This window comes from Aphelocoma coerulescens, chromosome 3, assembly GCF_041296385.1.
Source record: "Aphelocoma coerulescens isolate FSJ_1873_10779 chromosome 3, UR_Acoe_1.0, whole genome shotgun sequence".
NCBI lineage: Eukaryota > Metazoa > Chordata > Aves > Passeriformes > Corvidae > Aphelocoma > Aphelocoma coerulescens.
The window spans coordinates 118,298,243-118,315,092 of record NC_091016.1 but is presented as its reverse complement, the minus strand read 5'-3'; the positions used below and the strand labels follow the sequence as shown (position 1 = coordinate 118,315,092).

The 16,850-nt window shown below is 40.2% G+C and overlaps 1 protein-coding gene across 13 annotated transcripts in view; it reads right to left on the bottom strand.

Moving 5' to 3' along the window:
- The window catches only part of KLHL29 (kelch like family member 29), a 393,114-nt gene that overhangs the window by 58,047 nt on the left and 318,217 nt on the right, over positions 1-16,850 (bottom strand). For all 13 annotated transcript variants that reach the window (XM_069011679.1, XM_069011680.1, XM_069011681.1 and 10 more), the window contains one exon: positions 12,924-13,062. In XM_069011679.1, the coding sequence (XP_068867780.1) occupies positions 12,924-13,062 (139 nt within the window). The remainder of the gene's footprint in view (positions 1-12,923; positions 13,063-16,850) is intronic.

Here is a 16,850-nt window from a genome sequence, read left to right as displayed (position 1 = left end):
GAAAATCTCCAGTGGCAAAACAGAAGAGTTGCCATTTCCTAGATCCTCGAGAGGATGTGAAAAAATGTTGGGTTTTTTCCTTTCTCACACTCCTACCCCAATAATATGCCCCATATCTGGTTTATCTCCAGTTGTACATACATCTGGTTCTGCACTCTGGGCTGTCAAAATACCTGTTGGCACTGATGCAATTCTTGCTGAACTGCTCCCAGAAGTGGTTTGTACCTGACAGTGAGCTCATTTTCACATGGGCTGGGTAATAAACACACCACCTAAAATTTCAGGCGTACTCAGGAGGTACTCAGCAAGCGACACAGTCGGGCTCTTTGCACTGTGGGAAGCCCTACCATAAGCAATTATTTATTTAACACCACTAATTGCACTGTGTTGGCACTGGCTGTGGGAAGGACTGCGTGTGATCCGCTGGGAATCACACAATCGCACCCAGCGCTGAGACCAGGAGGCACAAAGGAAAGGATGATGTGACACCAATGTCAGCGCAGACACATACCCATGCTAGCAACAACTGCAAGCTGCTATTTTTCACAATAATTAAGTAATAATCTCTTTTACTTTGTAATACACCGAGCAATAAACTGCTGCTGCAATTGATTAAATGCCAAAGAAAAGCTAAGGTGTTTAATCAATCACTAGAGCCACTTACGGCAAGTATAATACAAAGCTACAGAGATTATTGATATTACACAATGAGCCAGAAATGGGAAAGAAAATTATCCCTATTCCTGCCTCTGCAATGCCTTGAATGTGTTGTGCTGTTTTGCTTGTGCTTTCTATGCAGCGAGCCCTTTGGCTCCACGTTTGGCTGGATCAAATACTGAGTACAGGCTGGATACAGCCTGCACAGGGAAATCACAGCTACCCTGGCTTCCACACCAGGGATCTGGCTTGTTATAGGCTGGAGAATGGGCAGGGAATTGGCTGAAGCAGGTCCTAATGGATCAAAAATAAGCATTTGAAGGAAGAGAAGACCATAATGTGGGGAAACAGACTGATGCGACTGAAAAGGGAAATTCCATAGACTTTTTAATGAAATTATTTCAGTGAATTTGGTTGTAGCATCCCCCTCAAAGCCTGACTAAAGGTTTCTGTGTTCCTTGTTTTCACACATATTAGAATATCATATGCCCTGTGCATAATGATGTGCATAATTCATCTATTTGGGACAGAGTCTTCTCTCGGCTCCTCTAGAGGAACTGCAAGGAAGTGGCTAAAGCTGTATTACAGGAATAGAATTTAGTCTTGTAAATGCATATGCAGTGGATTTGGGAAAATCTGTAGCAATATATAGAGTTGTTCCCCAAATAGCTCATCCTGTGTCTCAACAGGAGGAGTTTTGTTGGTGACATCAGTAAATGCAAACATTTAGAGAAGTCTGTTACCAGAAAAGCCCCGACTTCCTGCCTTAAGGGCTGAGAAAAGTCACAGTTCTACTTGGTACATACACTCCTGTTCCCCAACTCCTGGCACAAACATCAGGTGTTTTGGGGATTGAGAGCCTGCCTCCTTCATGTTTCAGTCTCACCTGAAGCCAGCCAATGCACTCTTATCATCCATGGACATCATTAAATGTGGCACATTCTGCTATTCGCCTGGCGAACTCTAAAGTTTAAACAGAATGATGTCATTTTATTGGCCTTGTAATCATTGCTCATATTATAAAGGTCACACATTTCACATTGTGGCAGAAAATCAATAGCTCTCCCAACAGCCTCTGGGGGAAAAAGTTTTGCTTCTGAAGAATAATATATAATAAACAATTTTAGTCCTTACTTTATCATGGCTATAATCTTGGAGAAAAGCTACAGTAAAAATCTGGCAAAGGCTGATATATAAACTCATTAAAATTGGGAAGTGATTTAGAACAGGACTTTTAAAAAGATTTATCTTGAGCTAAACAGCAAAGAGATTTGTTTAGGTCTACATTTAAACAAGCTCCAAGAGCTCTTTAACAGCTTAATTTTATGGTAGCTGTTGGGGAATTCTTTCAGATTTACAAATCATGTATTTCTCCAGCAAGGTGATAGACCTGAGCAATGTGCAAGCAGAACTGAACCTGCAGATAAGCAGGAAGCACAGATATAGTCTGAATGGGTAAGGGGGGAGTTACTGAAAAATATTCTGCATTGTCTGGAATAATTAAGTCTAACAAAATCAAGCCAATGCCTTTGAACATAGTCTGGCTACTTATCCTTCAACTTAATTGCTTCAACTGGAGAAGACAAAGGCACAGGGAACCCTTTAAAGCAAAAGATGGCTTGATTACACTCTGAAATAACAAATCAGAATCAGCGTCCCTTTCTGTTAACTAATATATAGGAAAGAGAAAAAATGTTTAAATACTTGATAGCAAGAAAAATAACCCTAATACCTCATCTGCAAGATCTAGTAGTGGAAGTGACAAAAGAAAAAGTAGAGGAATTTACATTTTTTGGTATTCATTTGTCCTTGAAAATAATTTCCAAACATGTAATACACATAGACAAGAATCAGCCATAGTGCTTTCATGCTTAATAGTGATGCAACTGAAGTTTTCTGCATCTTGAGTTATAAATAGATGTGTATCTATGTGTTTTTTCTGCATTATTTGTATCAACACATTCCCATAACAGAACGTCTGTGTGATTCTGTTCAAACATTTAATAGTGAGATGCCTTGATTTGCAAAGCCACATTTAGAGTCTGGCTAAAGTAGCTGTGTAAGTGAAACACCGCAAGCGCATCAATTTGTCAATTTATGGACAGCGCTACCGCCTCTCATTCAGCCTTCCCTCATGGTTTGGATATGCTGCCTTTAACTGGCTTGCAACATTATTTTGACTGACTAATGGTTTGGCTACAGCTTCACTCAATTTTAGATCAAATACGAAAAGCTACCTATACCCGGTGCAGATGCCAGCCAATGCTCTGTTTACAAGCTACAGTCACAAAGTCAAAACAAATTCTGGATGTTCAAAATGGAGCCATCTGCACGGAATAAACATGAAAAATGTGAAACATTTTATGTAAATGTACATTACTGCCTAGGAACAGTTGGTTCAGCTTCCACCCAGGCTGCCTGGTTGGGAACAGGAGGACTGACACAGTTTGTGACACCTATTTACATTCGATGCCATATGACTCACTGTGCCGTAGACTCAGAGGTATGACGTATATTTAAGCTTTGTGCTCCAAAAGGGCACTGAAACAAATGATTATCTTTTAAAATAAAGACACATTAAGAATTGCTATTTGTGATCTTTCCCTGGGCAAGTGGGACTTGGTGTATATCTTTTGCCTCTCCAAGGTCCCTCTGTGAGCCTACTCCCACTACCTGCTTCTCCCAGCAGGAGATAGCAGCAAAGAGCTAGCTCCATAATATAACTTCAATTTTCTTCATATTTCACTCAGAATCTATCTTTAAGAAATAGGAAAACACGCTCTTTTTGGTAGTGTAATAAAAAAAAAAATTGTTGTCTTTGACTATTTATGGCTCAGGGTCTCACACAACTCAGGGATCTGAATCTCATCCACTAAAAGCACATGTTTGAGCTGATGGGAGGCTGCAGGATTGCTAGCAGCAGACAGGATCTCCAGCTCCACCCTGGACTGAGGAAACTGAAGCCGCTGTTTTGGGGCTGGTCCCTCCCTGCATGGACCAAAGCAATGGCCTGTCCTGTCACCCAGATGCCTTCTGGCCTCTCCACCCCAACACCCTCCCAGAATTTGCTCTATCAGCTCAACATCCTGATCTTGCTGGCTTGTTTTCATAATTAGAAATATAAATGTTTACCCTACGGTAATTGTGTTCCCATTATAAGAGAGCAATATATTTTCTACCAAGATAGACAGGATAATAAAAAAAAATCAAATTAAATTGCTTTGTTCCCTGGACAGTATTTAGGACTCCAGAAAACAGGAAATCCAAGATTTTCATGTAAGATGAAGCACTTAACTGAAGAAAAGCTACTTCTTTTTATCTCTGTCAAATTATTTTGATTACCAAAGAAAGGACTCCAGACTGGGGTAGACAGCTTCTCATGAGGCTTAAGAGTCTGTTAGCTGTGTGCTCATTAGAAACTGCTGTTCAAGTCGACACAATTTAGACTGAACATCTTGTTTATTGTGGAACTTTATACTTTAATCCTTAAAGCACTGAAACTCCAGGCAAAGAAGAGAGTGCAATGATGCTGCATCTTAACTGTCCACTATTTGATTTTTTATGGTCTTCAGAGTCATTAATGGTTCAAACCCCATATGTCTATGTATCTTGGGAGAAGCCAAAAAGAAACTTTGATAAATTATAGCCAACCTTCAGCTACATACAGATCAGACACAGCACTCTACATGAAAAGTAGTATTTCGTACTGAATATCTTGATTTATCGTAATTACATGTTCATGAGATATAAAAGCATAGATGCCCAAACATACAATACATATTTCCACGACACGCACCAAGAAACACATGCAGACTGAGGTAATAGGTTATTTACTGAGTTATACAAGTTTATGCAGCTTCAAGGTAATCAATCATGTAAATGATGACAGGAAGGGACATTTGTAGAGCAACATCATTGCAATATGTATGTCATAAGGCACTGAATGTTTTATTAAACAGGATTAAAAAAAAAAAAATTACTACCCAGCATTGCTTCTCTCCTTTGGAATTGTTTTATCAGCTCAAAATGTATTAACTTGCAAATCTCTGCCTTCGTTATTCTATCTTGCAGATAAACATTATCTTTGAGCCTCAGTCACTATCCATCTGTCTCATGAGAGAAGAAAACATGTACTCTATCGGTGCTGTTGTATGATTACAATAAAGAACTAGTAAAATCACAAGATTAAATAAATTACATTGTTTAAACACAGGCTTGCAAATTCATCAGGAAAATTTACCTGACCAACAAATCCATTTGCTCACTTTTTATCAGGATGTTGATACAAATAATGTTCCTTGTTCCAGGCAAACAAAATCTGGCAAGACTAGTGTAACTTATTAGAGTCAAATGCTGCTGGTTTGCACCTGCTCTATCAGAAGAAAATCAGGAAAATTAATGGCTGTGTGCTCGGGCACGCACCAGCAGCTCCTGCTAATTCACCATCACAGAAATGATCATTACAAACCAAGACGAGCAATGGGATTAAGAGCAAATGCTTTTGTTCACGGACAACATGGCCAGAATAAAATAAAGCAAACAAAAGAGCCACGTTTCCTATATACCCTTAATGCCATTCACTGATGGAACACAATCTAAATGCTCAGCCAGGACCATTTCTAAAGGCGGGATCAGCGGCAGCCTGTAACGCTACAGTGTCGGAGATCACAGTCGGAGGCGCAAATCTGGCTCCCTGCTGAGATTTAAGAAAGAAGATGACGAGTTTGAAGATGCTGGCTTAAACGACTGGCAAGTGAATGAAGAAGTGAATAGCAAGTGCCCTTGGAAGAACAGTGTTTCATGACCTAGACTTTTGCTAGGGACTGAGAATAAACTGCATCTCGCAAGGTACTAGTGGAGAAGCAAAAAAGCTGGGCCAACTTATTAATAGTGTGGGATCTAACTTGTTCGCAAGTATCTCTGGCAGCCTAATTCAGTGGCAAAACAACCTGGGTGAGAGCTACTATTTGTTAAAGGTAAATAAAAAATGCAAGCAGGTTCTAGGGGATTATATAGGAAGGAAGATTAAAAGTAAATTGACAGAATAAAAAATTTATTCTCATCAAACTTAAAGCCCAAACCCTTACCCAACTCCTATCTGATTTCTTTTAATGATATTTATTACACCATCAAAAACCAGCTTAGCACAGAGCGGGCATGCAGCTAATAAATCTATTTCTTAGGAATGTGGTGAAATTTATACAAGTAATTATCTAGGTAGTCTATCCAAGACTCTTTCTCATCATTGCAATGTCTAGAGGGAAAACAATAATAAAATAATGATAACCACGATTATTATTTATTATTACTACTATGATTATGGCAGTGCCCGAAGATCCCAATCAGCATTTCAGTAATTAGAATTAATTCTGTCAGGCACTGGTTCTTTCTCCTTCAGCTACAGGGTGTTGCTAGTGCTTTTCTACAGTATTTTTAGATTCAGAGACATCAGTGAAAGGCACAACAGCACATCACCTATGGCCACAGTATAGGCAGGAAAGGGCACGCGGCTCTTCTCACCCCATCAGTCCCTGCCCACCCACACTGCAGAGAACTGTTCTGAGTATTTCAGACACCAAAGCTCAGCACTATGCAAGCAAAAAGAGGGCACTGTGATCAGATATGATCATAACCTGGTCATATTAATTCAAATTCATTATCCCAATCCAGCAATGGCTAATCCTTGATGATACAAATGAAAGGAGTGAACTATTGATCCCTGGAGCTACCTACAAGCAAGTTGGAGTTGGAGATTTGATTACCCTTGTTTTAGGGCAAGACTGGCTTTTGGAATTGGCCCAAAAATGACAGTTTTCAAGAACATGGCTCCTGTTTCTATGCCATGGAAGTTTTTTTTTATCTGTTGTTTTTGATTCATTTATCTTGAACTGCACCTTGTTAGGTAACTGTTCCCTTTCATCCCTAAATTTAACAGAGTTAAGCCTAGGCAGGGATGTGAGATGTAAGTAAGTACAGATAGGTCACCTGCACCAGCATTTCATGAGATGTTGCATGACAGCTGCATGGCTTGTGCATGGGTACAGCTGGAGCAAGAGAGGTGATTAGTCTGTCATTCCTTGGGTAAGATTTGCAGAATTTGTGGTCGAGTCTAGAAATTACAGGAGCAAGAAGCCCCAGCTACAGTAAACAGAGATGCTGTCAATGAAAGAGAGGAGTGAGAGGTTCAGGGATCTGCTTGGTGCCTCTGTGAACTGCTGCCATTACACGGCAGCAGTTTAATTTCTGTGCTGCACCTTGAGGCTTGAGAAGGAGCTTTTCTGTCCTCCTTGCCAGGGTTTCTCTTCAGAGTAGGGCACATTGTTCTGCCCCTCCTTTCAGAGCAGCATCCAGCCCAAGCCACTCACCCTCTTAATCCAGAGCCACGCTTCAGGGCTGGAAACAGCCGGGCTGTGACACCTGCGGTGGGTTTTCTGGCAGTGCAGAACACCACTGAATATTTGTAAGCTGCCATTCATTTATGTAGAAGACCATACATTTTTGCTTGATGAAAACATGTTTTCCAAGGTCTGGCAGCTGCAAAATTTGAAGCCCAGCAGGGAGCTCCGAGGGGTGGGCGGATGGCTGCCTGGGCAGGCAGAGCGAGCGTAGCGCTCACGGAAATGGGCCACCCAGAGCAGGGAGCTGTGTCCTATGCCAAGATCTGGTGCCCAACACACAGCAATTATCACTGCCTCGTTTAAGAGAAAAACCTTGTCCACAGCACAATTTACACCTGTCCCCTGGCAGTAAAGGGTGAAGGATATTTCACACTCCCAGGCGACCTCCTGTTCTCATGGTTTAAATGGTTTCACAGAAACTCCTGGTGCTCTCTCTCTAGGCACAATGCAGCTCTCCTGGCACTGAAACAAACATCGTATCTTTAACTCCCTATTTCTCTGTTTTCAACTACACATTATAGTTTGTTTCCACATTCTTTCTGTTCTACAATGGAGCTGAAGTGTGCAGATGTGGAAATGCTGCCTGCTCCTCTCGCAGAGTTAAAAGCAGGATTCTTAATAAGCAAGAAAACATGAAGGGGTCACCAAGAGTGGAGTTTTCTTTCATCTGCTATTTCTCATTTTGGGTTTTTAAGAACGTAAACACAAACCAGACAGTCTGTTTTCCAGACACCTAAATGCTTTTGCAGTTTTGTCAGGCTGTTTCAGATGGATAGTGGCAGGTTTCTCTGTTGTGCATCCAAATGCTCCCTTTCCACACAATGGTGTAAAACACAGAATGACATCTTCGTCTTCTGCGTAGGTGGAAAGCAAGAGGAATTTGGTCTTCTCACCCTAAATGCTTTACTTGTCCTGCCCTGCCTTCAAGCCCTCAGAGTGTATATACAGCCCCACTCTAGAAAAAAAACCCAAAAACAAACAAAAAAATCTGAAGACTTGAAAAAAAGGCAAGGTATTGTGGAAAAGCAATTTGGCCATGAAGTCACTTGCTCTGCTTTGCAGGAAAAGAAGGATGAACACAGCACAGCCAGATTACAATGCATCCAAAATACTACTTCTTGTGACAGAATCTCTTTGTACATGTGACTTACTGCTCTGTGCCAGGGGAATCAGGCACCCAAGATGACTTAAAGATTAGAAAGCATCATTAAAATCTAATCTTGAAAAGATAAAGCTGGAGGACAAGATCTGTGTATCTTTAGTAAATGACCAGAGAGAAGTCTACTTGTAAAAGCTTACTTATAAAAGCTAGCATTTTGGCCAAGAAGAGACTTTTATGTCAAGTGCTTCCTTTTAATAATGTCATATTTCGTAGAGATTCCAGTACTCTGGGTTAAGAAGAAGAAAGCAGCAAATTAAAATGTTCTGGTGAAACATTTCTTTGTTACGGAAATATCAGAAATTCCATTTATTCAGCAGCTGCATTTGTCTATCCCAAATACAGCTGGGAATAAAAAAGATGGCTCTTCATGAGATTTTCCATTCGTTCCTTCCTCCCAGAACATACACACCCACACCCACCCGCCCTCCACCATTTCTTCTAGGGCAGATACAAAAACAGAGCTCATTTCTTTCCTCCCCAAAACCAAGAATGTTTTAAATCAGAAAATCTGTGCCCTGCAAGAGTCACATTTTGGAGATGGGTTTTTTGATGGATCTGGATCTGTCTCTTTTTTTTCTGTGTACACATATAAGCATAAGTATGTGCCATTAAGAAAAACACTAGTTTCCATAAGAAATCATTCATGTCCTTTTAGTCAACTATGATTCAGGTTGGGTGACTGGTCTTTTTCTCTGGGTCATGAAAAATGAGCAATTCCAGAAGGCAATTCATGCTATTTATCGTAAGGTGGGATGTATCGTCCTGCAGACAACTCCTGCCTTTCCTCCCAACTGCAGAGAAGTCTAGACAGCCAGCTTAGGCTGGACTCCTAAGGGAAGGAATGGAACACCCATCATAAGTTCACTGTCTATGCAAATCACCCTCTCTTTTATAGTAAAGGGGGATGGCTCCTCCTTCACCTTATCTCTTAGACACCTATTTTGTGGGGACAGGAGTTGCCTCTTGGACAGGTCTCTCTCCCTCTCTGCAGACTGTAGCAACAGTTGAGAAGGTGAGGTTAGACCCAGCCCGTCTCAGATGCCAACCTTGGACCTAAATGTTGGTTATCTAATGCGAGAGATAAGCACCTCTCATTGGTCATGGGGACCTGCCTACACACAGGAACCTGAATTAGAAGAAAAAGATCCTTCAGGAAGCCTTCAAGGTTCTTATCTTCATTGTTTGTACCATAAATTAAGTCCTTGTTTTGAAATGGCTGATTCCATAAGTAGCAAAGTTGGGCAGGCTGAAGTCAATGTGGTTGGCGGTGCACTCAAAACATATAAGGTGGCCATTAGGGGAACAGAGCCCCAGCTCAGCTGCTGTTATCATCCATGTTCTCCTGAAGCCCTATACTGCAGTAGTCCTGTATGGATCACCACCCTTCTGCTGAACTTTACCTTCCTCCCTTCATGGACACAGCCATGTGGAACAGGTATGAGGAACATTTCACACCTGCTGTTCCTAATACACCCAATCCTTTTCAGATGATTTTGCACTGAAAAGGGCTGAGATTTTTTTCCATGGTCAGTTGCTGTTGGGAGATAAACACCAAGTCCTGGCTTAGGCTTGAGTGCTGTGCAGCTTCTGATGGGGATAACCTGTTTCCAAAACAGGTGCTTAGTATGGTGCTGAGCTCAGGCTCAGGACTGGACTAACCCAAGCTCAAAAGGGATCATATATTTGAAAGATAAAACACATGGAATGAAGAATTTTCTGGATGAGGAGCAGAATGCTCAGCACAGGATTAGCCATTTTCTGAGAAACTAAAGGGGTTTCAAAGTGCACTCTCATTACCAAATTTGTTTAGTAAATAACTTTAGAATTGTTTTGGACAATCAAACCTGCTTATCATCTTTTTATCAGTGCAATAAAAACAACATATTTTCTTCTCTGCTATGACTAATTCTCATCAAATAGCCTTCCTCAAGATGAGCAATAACTCTTGTCCTATTATGTTTTTTATCTGTATTTTGGTTTTATTTTGAGAAGGAAATAATTGATCTTATTTGATTTTGAACATTTCTCTTTTATTCTTTTGAGACACTACTTGCTATTCTACCATCAGATACCAACTTGAACACATAGTGGAATCAATGGCAGAATATGAGGTTAATAATAACCAGCCTGTGGCAAATAATAAGCCAAAGTAAATACTCTGAAAGATTCTATTTCTGCATGGTTTGATAGATGTACATAGCACCTTCATGAATAGATCTTCTTATTGATGTTTCTGGTGACACATTGGTGTCTTTGGTTGGAATGACACTAGGGTTTAACCCCGGCTTGCAGTGATTGAAATGGCCTTTCTATTATATTTAATATAAAGAGATCTCTTTTGTTCTTTAAGAAAAACTGCCATTTCTTGTTTTGATTTCTGTAATAACACAAGGAGTACAATATAAATCACATAAAGCTTTAAGTGCTGTCTCAAAGGAGCTGCTAACAAATATCATAGAGGATTCTAGATGTATCGTATCTATAAACATTCTAACTCTATGAACTATAATGATTCTGTATTATTAAGGGCACAATCCCACAAAAAATTGAGTGCCTCTTGCAACTTGAGCCCTTGACTTCCACGGGATTTGAGAAAGGACAAGGCTTTATACTGCAAATATCCCACAAAAAGCAAGTCTTTAGAAATTCCACCCCATAGCCCTGAGTTTATTGTTTTGCAAAGACACATTTGCTCAGTTTACAGGTGAATATTTATTTTTCTCACCTGACAGTTTTGCAAACTCAACTTGACATCAAGCTGAATTTTTTCTTATTCAAGCATCATCATCAGTAATAAAGGTATTTTTGCCTTGGATACACCTGTGCAACTCCATTAGCCTCCATCAAGGTTACATGTGTGCAATTGAGGTTATATATGGAAGACGACTGGGATGGAGAGACCTGATGGTGGACACAAATCGACCTCTGGAATATTTATTGCTGCTGCTGATGTGAAAGAAGGCAAAAAGTGGTGAGTTTAGCAAACAGGCTAAACCTTGCACTATTTTTTTCTTGTAATGCATTCAAGCCTTATGTGGGCAGCTGAAAGACAATACATGCTGAAACCTAGGCTTTTTCTTTCACAAGATCTAGGGTTTTAATTTTTTTTATTGCTTTAACTAAGTTCATAACAGAACAGTGCTCAACCTAAAGTATATCTGCATTTGATAGCTAAATAATAAAGCAGCAAGATTCATCAGTGTGCTTCTAGAAATAGATGCTACCTGGTGACTTCTGCACACAAGCAGATGTCTTCACAGCAAAATTCAAATGACAGTCTTTGGACAGTCAGTGATTTGATTTCTGTAAGTTGGTTCTAAGATTTTTCTTTTCCTGCAGAGGAAATTTCCTATTCTTTATCACCCTGAAAAGCATATACTGTAGCCTTAACAATTAAATAATAATGAGCAGACAGAACAGAAAGGACATGAGAGATTTGGCATAGCTACTGCTAGCTATCATTAGATTTACAGAGGGGAAAAGACATGCTTCCTAGGCCAACATATTTTTTATGAATAATTGATAAGGCAGTCAGTACAGTTATATCATAGAAATGTAATATATATCCATAATTATAGAACCAGCTTTGTGCAAAAGGACACAATACACTGAAAGGAGATACCAGCCAATATGCCATCCTGAAATAAAATACAGTCACTATTGTGTTAGTTGGCAAAATTTAAATACAGGATTTGAAGCAAGCAAAATGTTCTTTAATCCCATTTTTTAGCACAGTCCAGGCTCAGTCTGCTCAGGAAAATACTGCAAGGCAAAATCAGCAGCTGCATTAATTTGCTGATGATTGAGGGAAAAATGAAAGTTATCCTCATGGTTTTTTTTCTCCCTACTTGCTACTCTAACTTACTAATAATACAGGAGTACCAATTTACTCCTATACAAGTATATGAAGCATACAAATTGAAAAATCAATGTAATGGAAAAAAAAAGATTATCATGCACTGTTTAGAATCAATCAGCTAGAAACAGAGGGGGGAAAATGCGAAGGTGGAGACATGACGTTTAGAAAATGTACATACTGTACCTACCCTAAGCCGGAGTGTTTGTATGAAATAGCTACTGCTAGTCCAACATGCAGACCGAGCTACATTTTGACCAGAAAATCATCTTATTTCCAATCTTTTCTAGAGAAATTAATCAGTTGTCTTTTCTTCTTTTTAAAGTCCCCAAATAATAAAAATATCAATCCCTTTGCCCATAAAAGCCACACAAAAGCATGTAACAAAGATTTCAGGGTGAAGGGATTACAATACTCCAAATGCTTTATTTGCATGATGTCTCAGCACCGTTCACCTGAACGCTGATGGCTTTTTGCAGCCTGAAGCACAGACTTTTGTTGTGTGTGACAGAGTCCCTTGCAAACATCGTCAGCAGCAGTTTTTAGTTGTGGACTGAATCACCATTAGCAGTGGAGTTTAAATCTTAGATCTCTCAGTGGTGGAACACTTTCTTCGGCCAAAACCAGCCTCTACTCATCAGAAATAATTACACTGTACGAGTCAGATGTGTAACAAATGGATCTGAGTCTCAGTTTGGAAATACATTCAGAGGAGGTGGAAAGAATGGCTACTGGCTCTGTGACAGGAGATTCAATCTTCATAAACCTGCAAGAGAGGGGAGGAAAAAAAAGCGACACAAATGCGCCCTACAAAAGAACAGAGCAGATCACAGCTGGAAGGAAGGCAAACCTTTTAATCAGGTCCTTGAAATACAAGCTGCAGGAAGCTAGAACATTTTGGTGGACTTCAAACTCTTTGCCTTCAACAATAATTTTCAGGTCTGTAAACTCTTTCGCTCTGCGTTGCTGGTTCAACTCCTTCAACATTTCTGCAGAACAGAGAAGACAGACAGTGCCAGGGTTCCCATTAAGAGTTTTTTATTTTTACTTTTTACTTTTCATTTTTTTTTGTAAAGAAGTAGAGAAACAGGAAACAATTTATATTTTTGTTGGTAAGATTGGCTCAACACAGACAGTCAGAAGTTACAAACGTAACATATTAAAAAAAAAGAAAAAAGCAGGAACCAGTAGGTCTAAACAACTGAAATATATATACATAGAAAAAAAAGCAAAAACAATTCCTAAATTTGGAAGGGTTAAAAATGAAAATAAAATATTTCAGCATTAGCAAATCAGAAACACAGAGAATGCATTATCACAGAAAAGTTAAAATAATTTGTTATAATCAAAATCAAGAGCTAATGAATTTCTATCCAAATGGAAATAAGTTTTGAACATACTAGAATAATATTAGTAAAAATGGTATTATGATGCAATATGAATTGGATATGGGTCAAAATAATAAAACCACAAGACCTGCAAAAATAACTTATCCTTAACATAGTAAAAATGTGTTAAGCCTCTCTGGTAACAGAATAAAATAGCAGTTCTAAATAATATATAAATTACAGTGCATAAAAAATTAGCTAAATTATCAATGCACCTTGCCATATACCTCAGCTATACAGACTACAATTGTATATGTTTCAGAATTAGCTTAAAAGCATCCTTATGATAAAGAAGAATCTCATGCAGAGAATAAATTACTGCCTTTTATAGCAATTCCCATTTTTTGCACTCCAAGGATTTTTACCATCACAGCATTTTTATTTTTTAGCCTTCAACGGCTTCATTTACAGCAACAATCAACTTTCACACATCATGAAAGAATCATAATGATTAAAATAACCTATGAAAGTGTTTCCATCCTGCAATAAAGCACCTACCTTGCATGATGCCTCCTTTTATAGAGCCTATTGGTGCTAACAGTATGAAATGATAGTGTGCCACGTCTCCATGTGGGGATGTGAACTACTAAGCAACCTACGTGTTTTATATGCTGCCTGGACTTTTAAGGCTAAGACTTCCCTCCAACTTTGCAGACCAAAGTGGCTATCAAGATGAATAATATACTTTTCACCTGGGCAATAGCCTGGCAGTTCAGAAGCAGGTGATCAAGATGACAGAAGACCTGATTTTAAATACTAAAGGACCTAGGGTTTATTTTATGTTTGCAATAGGTCAAGGTTCTCATTTCCTCAGTGTAACACCCTGAACACACTTCTCTTCAGACAGATCTGTAAATCAACAACAGTTCCTTACATGGAGTCCTTACATGAAGCAAAAGGGACCTCAAGGGTGTGTACCTCTAACTGTGCTCAGGCTTGAGCAAGAGCTGCCAAAGCACTGCCAAAGGGTCTTATGGTGAAACCCAGACCCAAATAATCCCTGGGTTCTCCTGATTCCCCAAGGAAGCTCAACAGGAATCATTTCAGCAAAGCACTAGTCTTTAATGACACAAATGCATGCAAATATACAACTGTTCCAAGAAAAGAAATTGAAGCTCTCCCAAGCCCCAACATCTGTGGTGCATATTTTTCAGGCCTAAGTAAATAAATGTCACCTTGCACATTTATGTCTATTTAATGGAAACACAGTAGTGTCTGAAAGGCTAATTATTCTGTGCTGAAATGGGTCAGTGCTCTCCAGAGAGCAAGCAGATCATTAAAGAGGGCACAGAAAGAACAGCAGGCTTTTGTCAGATCTATAATAGGGGAAAATAAACCACTCTGTCCTGTGGGTGCTAGAGCAGGGACTATTTTTAACGAATTCAGCTGAGGTAAAGCACAATGATACACTTTGAGAAAAACCCAAAATGGGATCTGAATGTTCACTCCTGTGCAGGGAAGTCTCAGGCTTTTGCTGGAGGTGTGATGCCTGAGGTCTCACTGCACAATGAACATTTTGGGCCTCAGCTAAAGATGGAGGGTGGTTTGGGAAAAAGGGGTGTTCTACTTGACTGGGGGCCAAAGTGACTGAGGTCTCTGGTTTCACAGGAATAGCACCAGGTGCTTTATCAGTTGCATGTATTTGTGGAGGAAGCATTTTTCTGTCCTTTTTCACACATGAACAATTTTTTTCCTTTTTCTGACTTGGTCCATTTCCCCACTTTCATTTACAGCAACGCCATTTTCCTCACACCAATTTTCTATCATTTCATATCTTAAAGACTGTTACTCTTTCCTCTAAACTTTCTAGTACTCTCTCCCCTTTTCAAATTTACCCAACCACTGTCCTTCACCCCCATCTGCACTCTTCCTAAGTTCCTATTCAAGTTCCATTTCTCTTGTATCTGTGACTTTACAACCTTCCTTGTAGAAGCCTTTCAGGGCAAGGGCTCCATCCATGCCTAAGTCATACAAGTCTAAGATTACGCTTACACAAAGGGTCAATCTCCACCTCACCTCATTCCATCTCCCTCTTTTAGAGCTCATGATCAATTATTATGGTGTTCAAAGGGCACAACTGTATGAATAACAACTGCACAGATGAATCCTGTGCTTTAGGAGAGGAGAGGAGAGAAGAGGAGAGGGGAGGAGAGGGGAGGGGAGGGGAGGGGAGGAGAGGAGAGGAGAGGAGAGGAGAGGAGAGGAGAGGAGAGGAGAGGAGAGGAGAGGAGAGGAGAGGAGAGGAGAGGAGAGGAGAGGAGAGGAGAGGAGAGGAGAGGAGAGGAGAGGAGAGGAGAGGAGAGGAGAGGAGAGGAGAGGAGAGGAGAGGAGAGGAGAGGAGAGGAAACAGATTTTAGTTATACTCTTGAATGGGCTGGAGGTGTTAGGAAGTGAGCTCAGGGTAAGCAGGACAGTACAGACCGTCCTTGAACTCCTGACTGTGGCTAAGTTTATTGAAAAACAAGAAACAAAGCTCAGCCACTGCACCTGTTGATGTTGTGCTCTCTGTGCTGCCTCCAGTACTGTGAGAGCTGGTTTGAGAATCTTAAGTCCCCAGACAGCTCCCCCAGCTAATGGGCTCATTATTTGGACTTGCTGAGCACCCTTTATTTACACTCAGTCCTGGGCACAGCTTCTATCTATGCTCCTTACACACTTGAATGTGCTTTATGCTGCATGCATTCATTAAGGGATGCAAACCAGAAAACAGGTCTGGACCAGTGGCGCAATTTGGCTCATAAAAACCCAGAAATCAGAACAAGTCCTAATCAGAAACTGAAACTCCTCTTTTTCCTACAGACATTTGGAGGCCATGATTCCCTCCTTGTTCCCCTAAATTGTTATAGTGCTGTCCACAGAGAGATGACTATGAACAGTTCTGAATTTTTGCAGCTCAGTATCTGAACTAGAAAGAGGAGAGGCAGGTGGAGAGGAGAAGGAAGTCAGGAGACTGCATTGATTCATCGATCTTCCTCGCTCAGGCTCCTTTGTATTACTAAATAACTAGCAGGCATTAGTATTGGACACAAGGTTATATCAGGAAGGGCCCTCATTCTCAGAGTATTTGTAATGCTCACACTGTGCTTAGCCAGGCATTAATGATTTATGAGGACTCAGGATGAGTTGCAAAACAAATTTTTTCACCAGGTAATAATGCCTGCCGATGAGTTGTAAAAGAAGAAACAACACAGTGCAGTCCTGGCAGTGAAAAATGACCTCAGCTGTCTCCTGCTAGTCCCTCTTCTGGGCTCTTCCTAATTTTCAGCATTTCCTCCAACAAATGGAATTTCCTCAAGCCTTCAAAAAGGGATGTGCTGGGAATTTCCTACTGGTTATTTATCCCTCTCGTTTCTTTGTTCTAGCAGACTTTATTTTCTTTGTTTTATTTT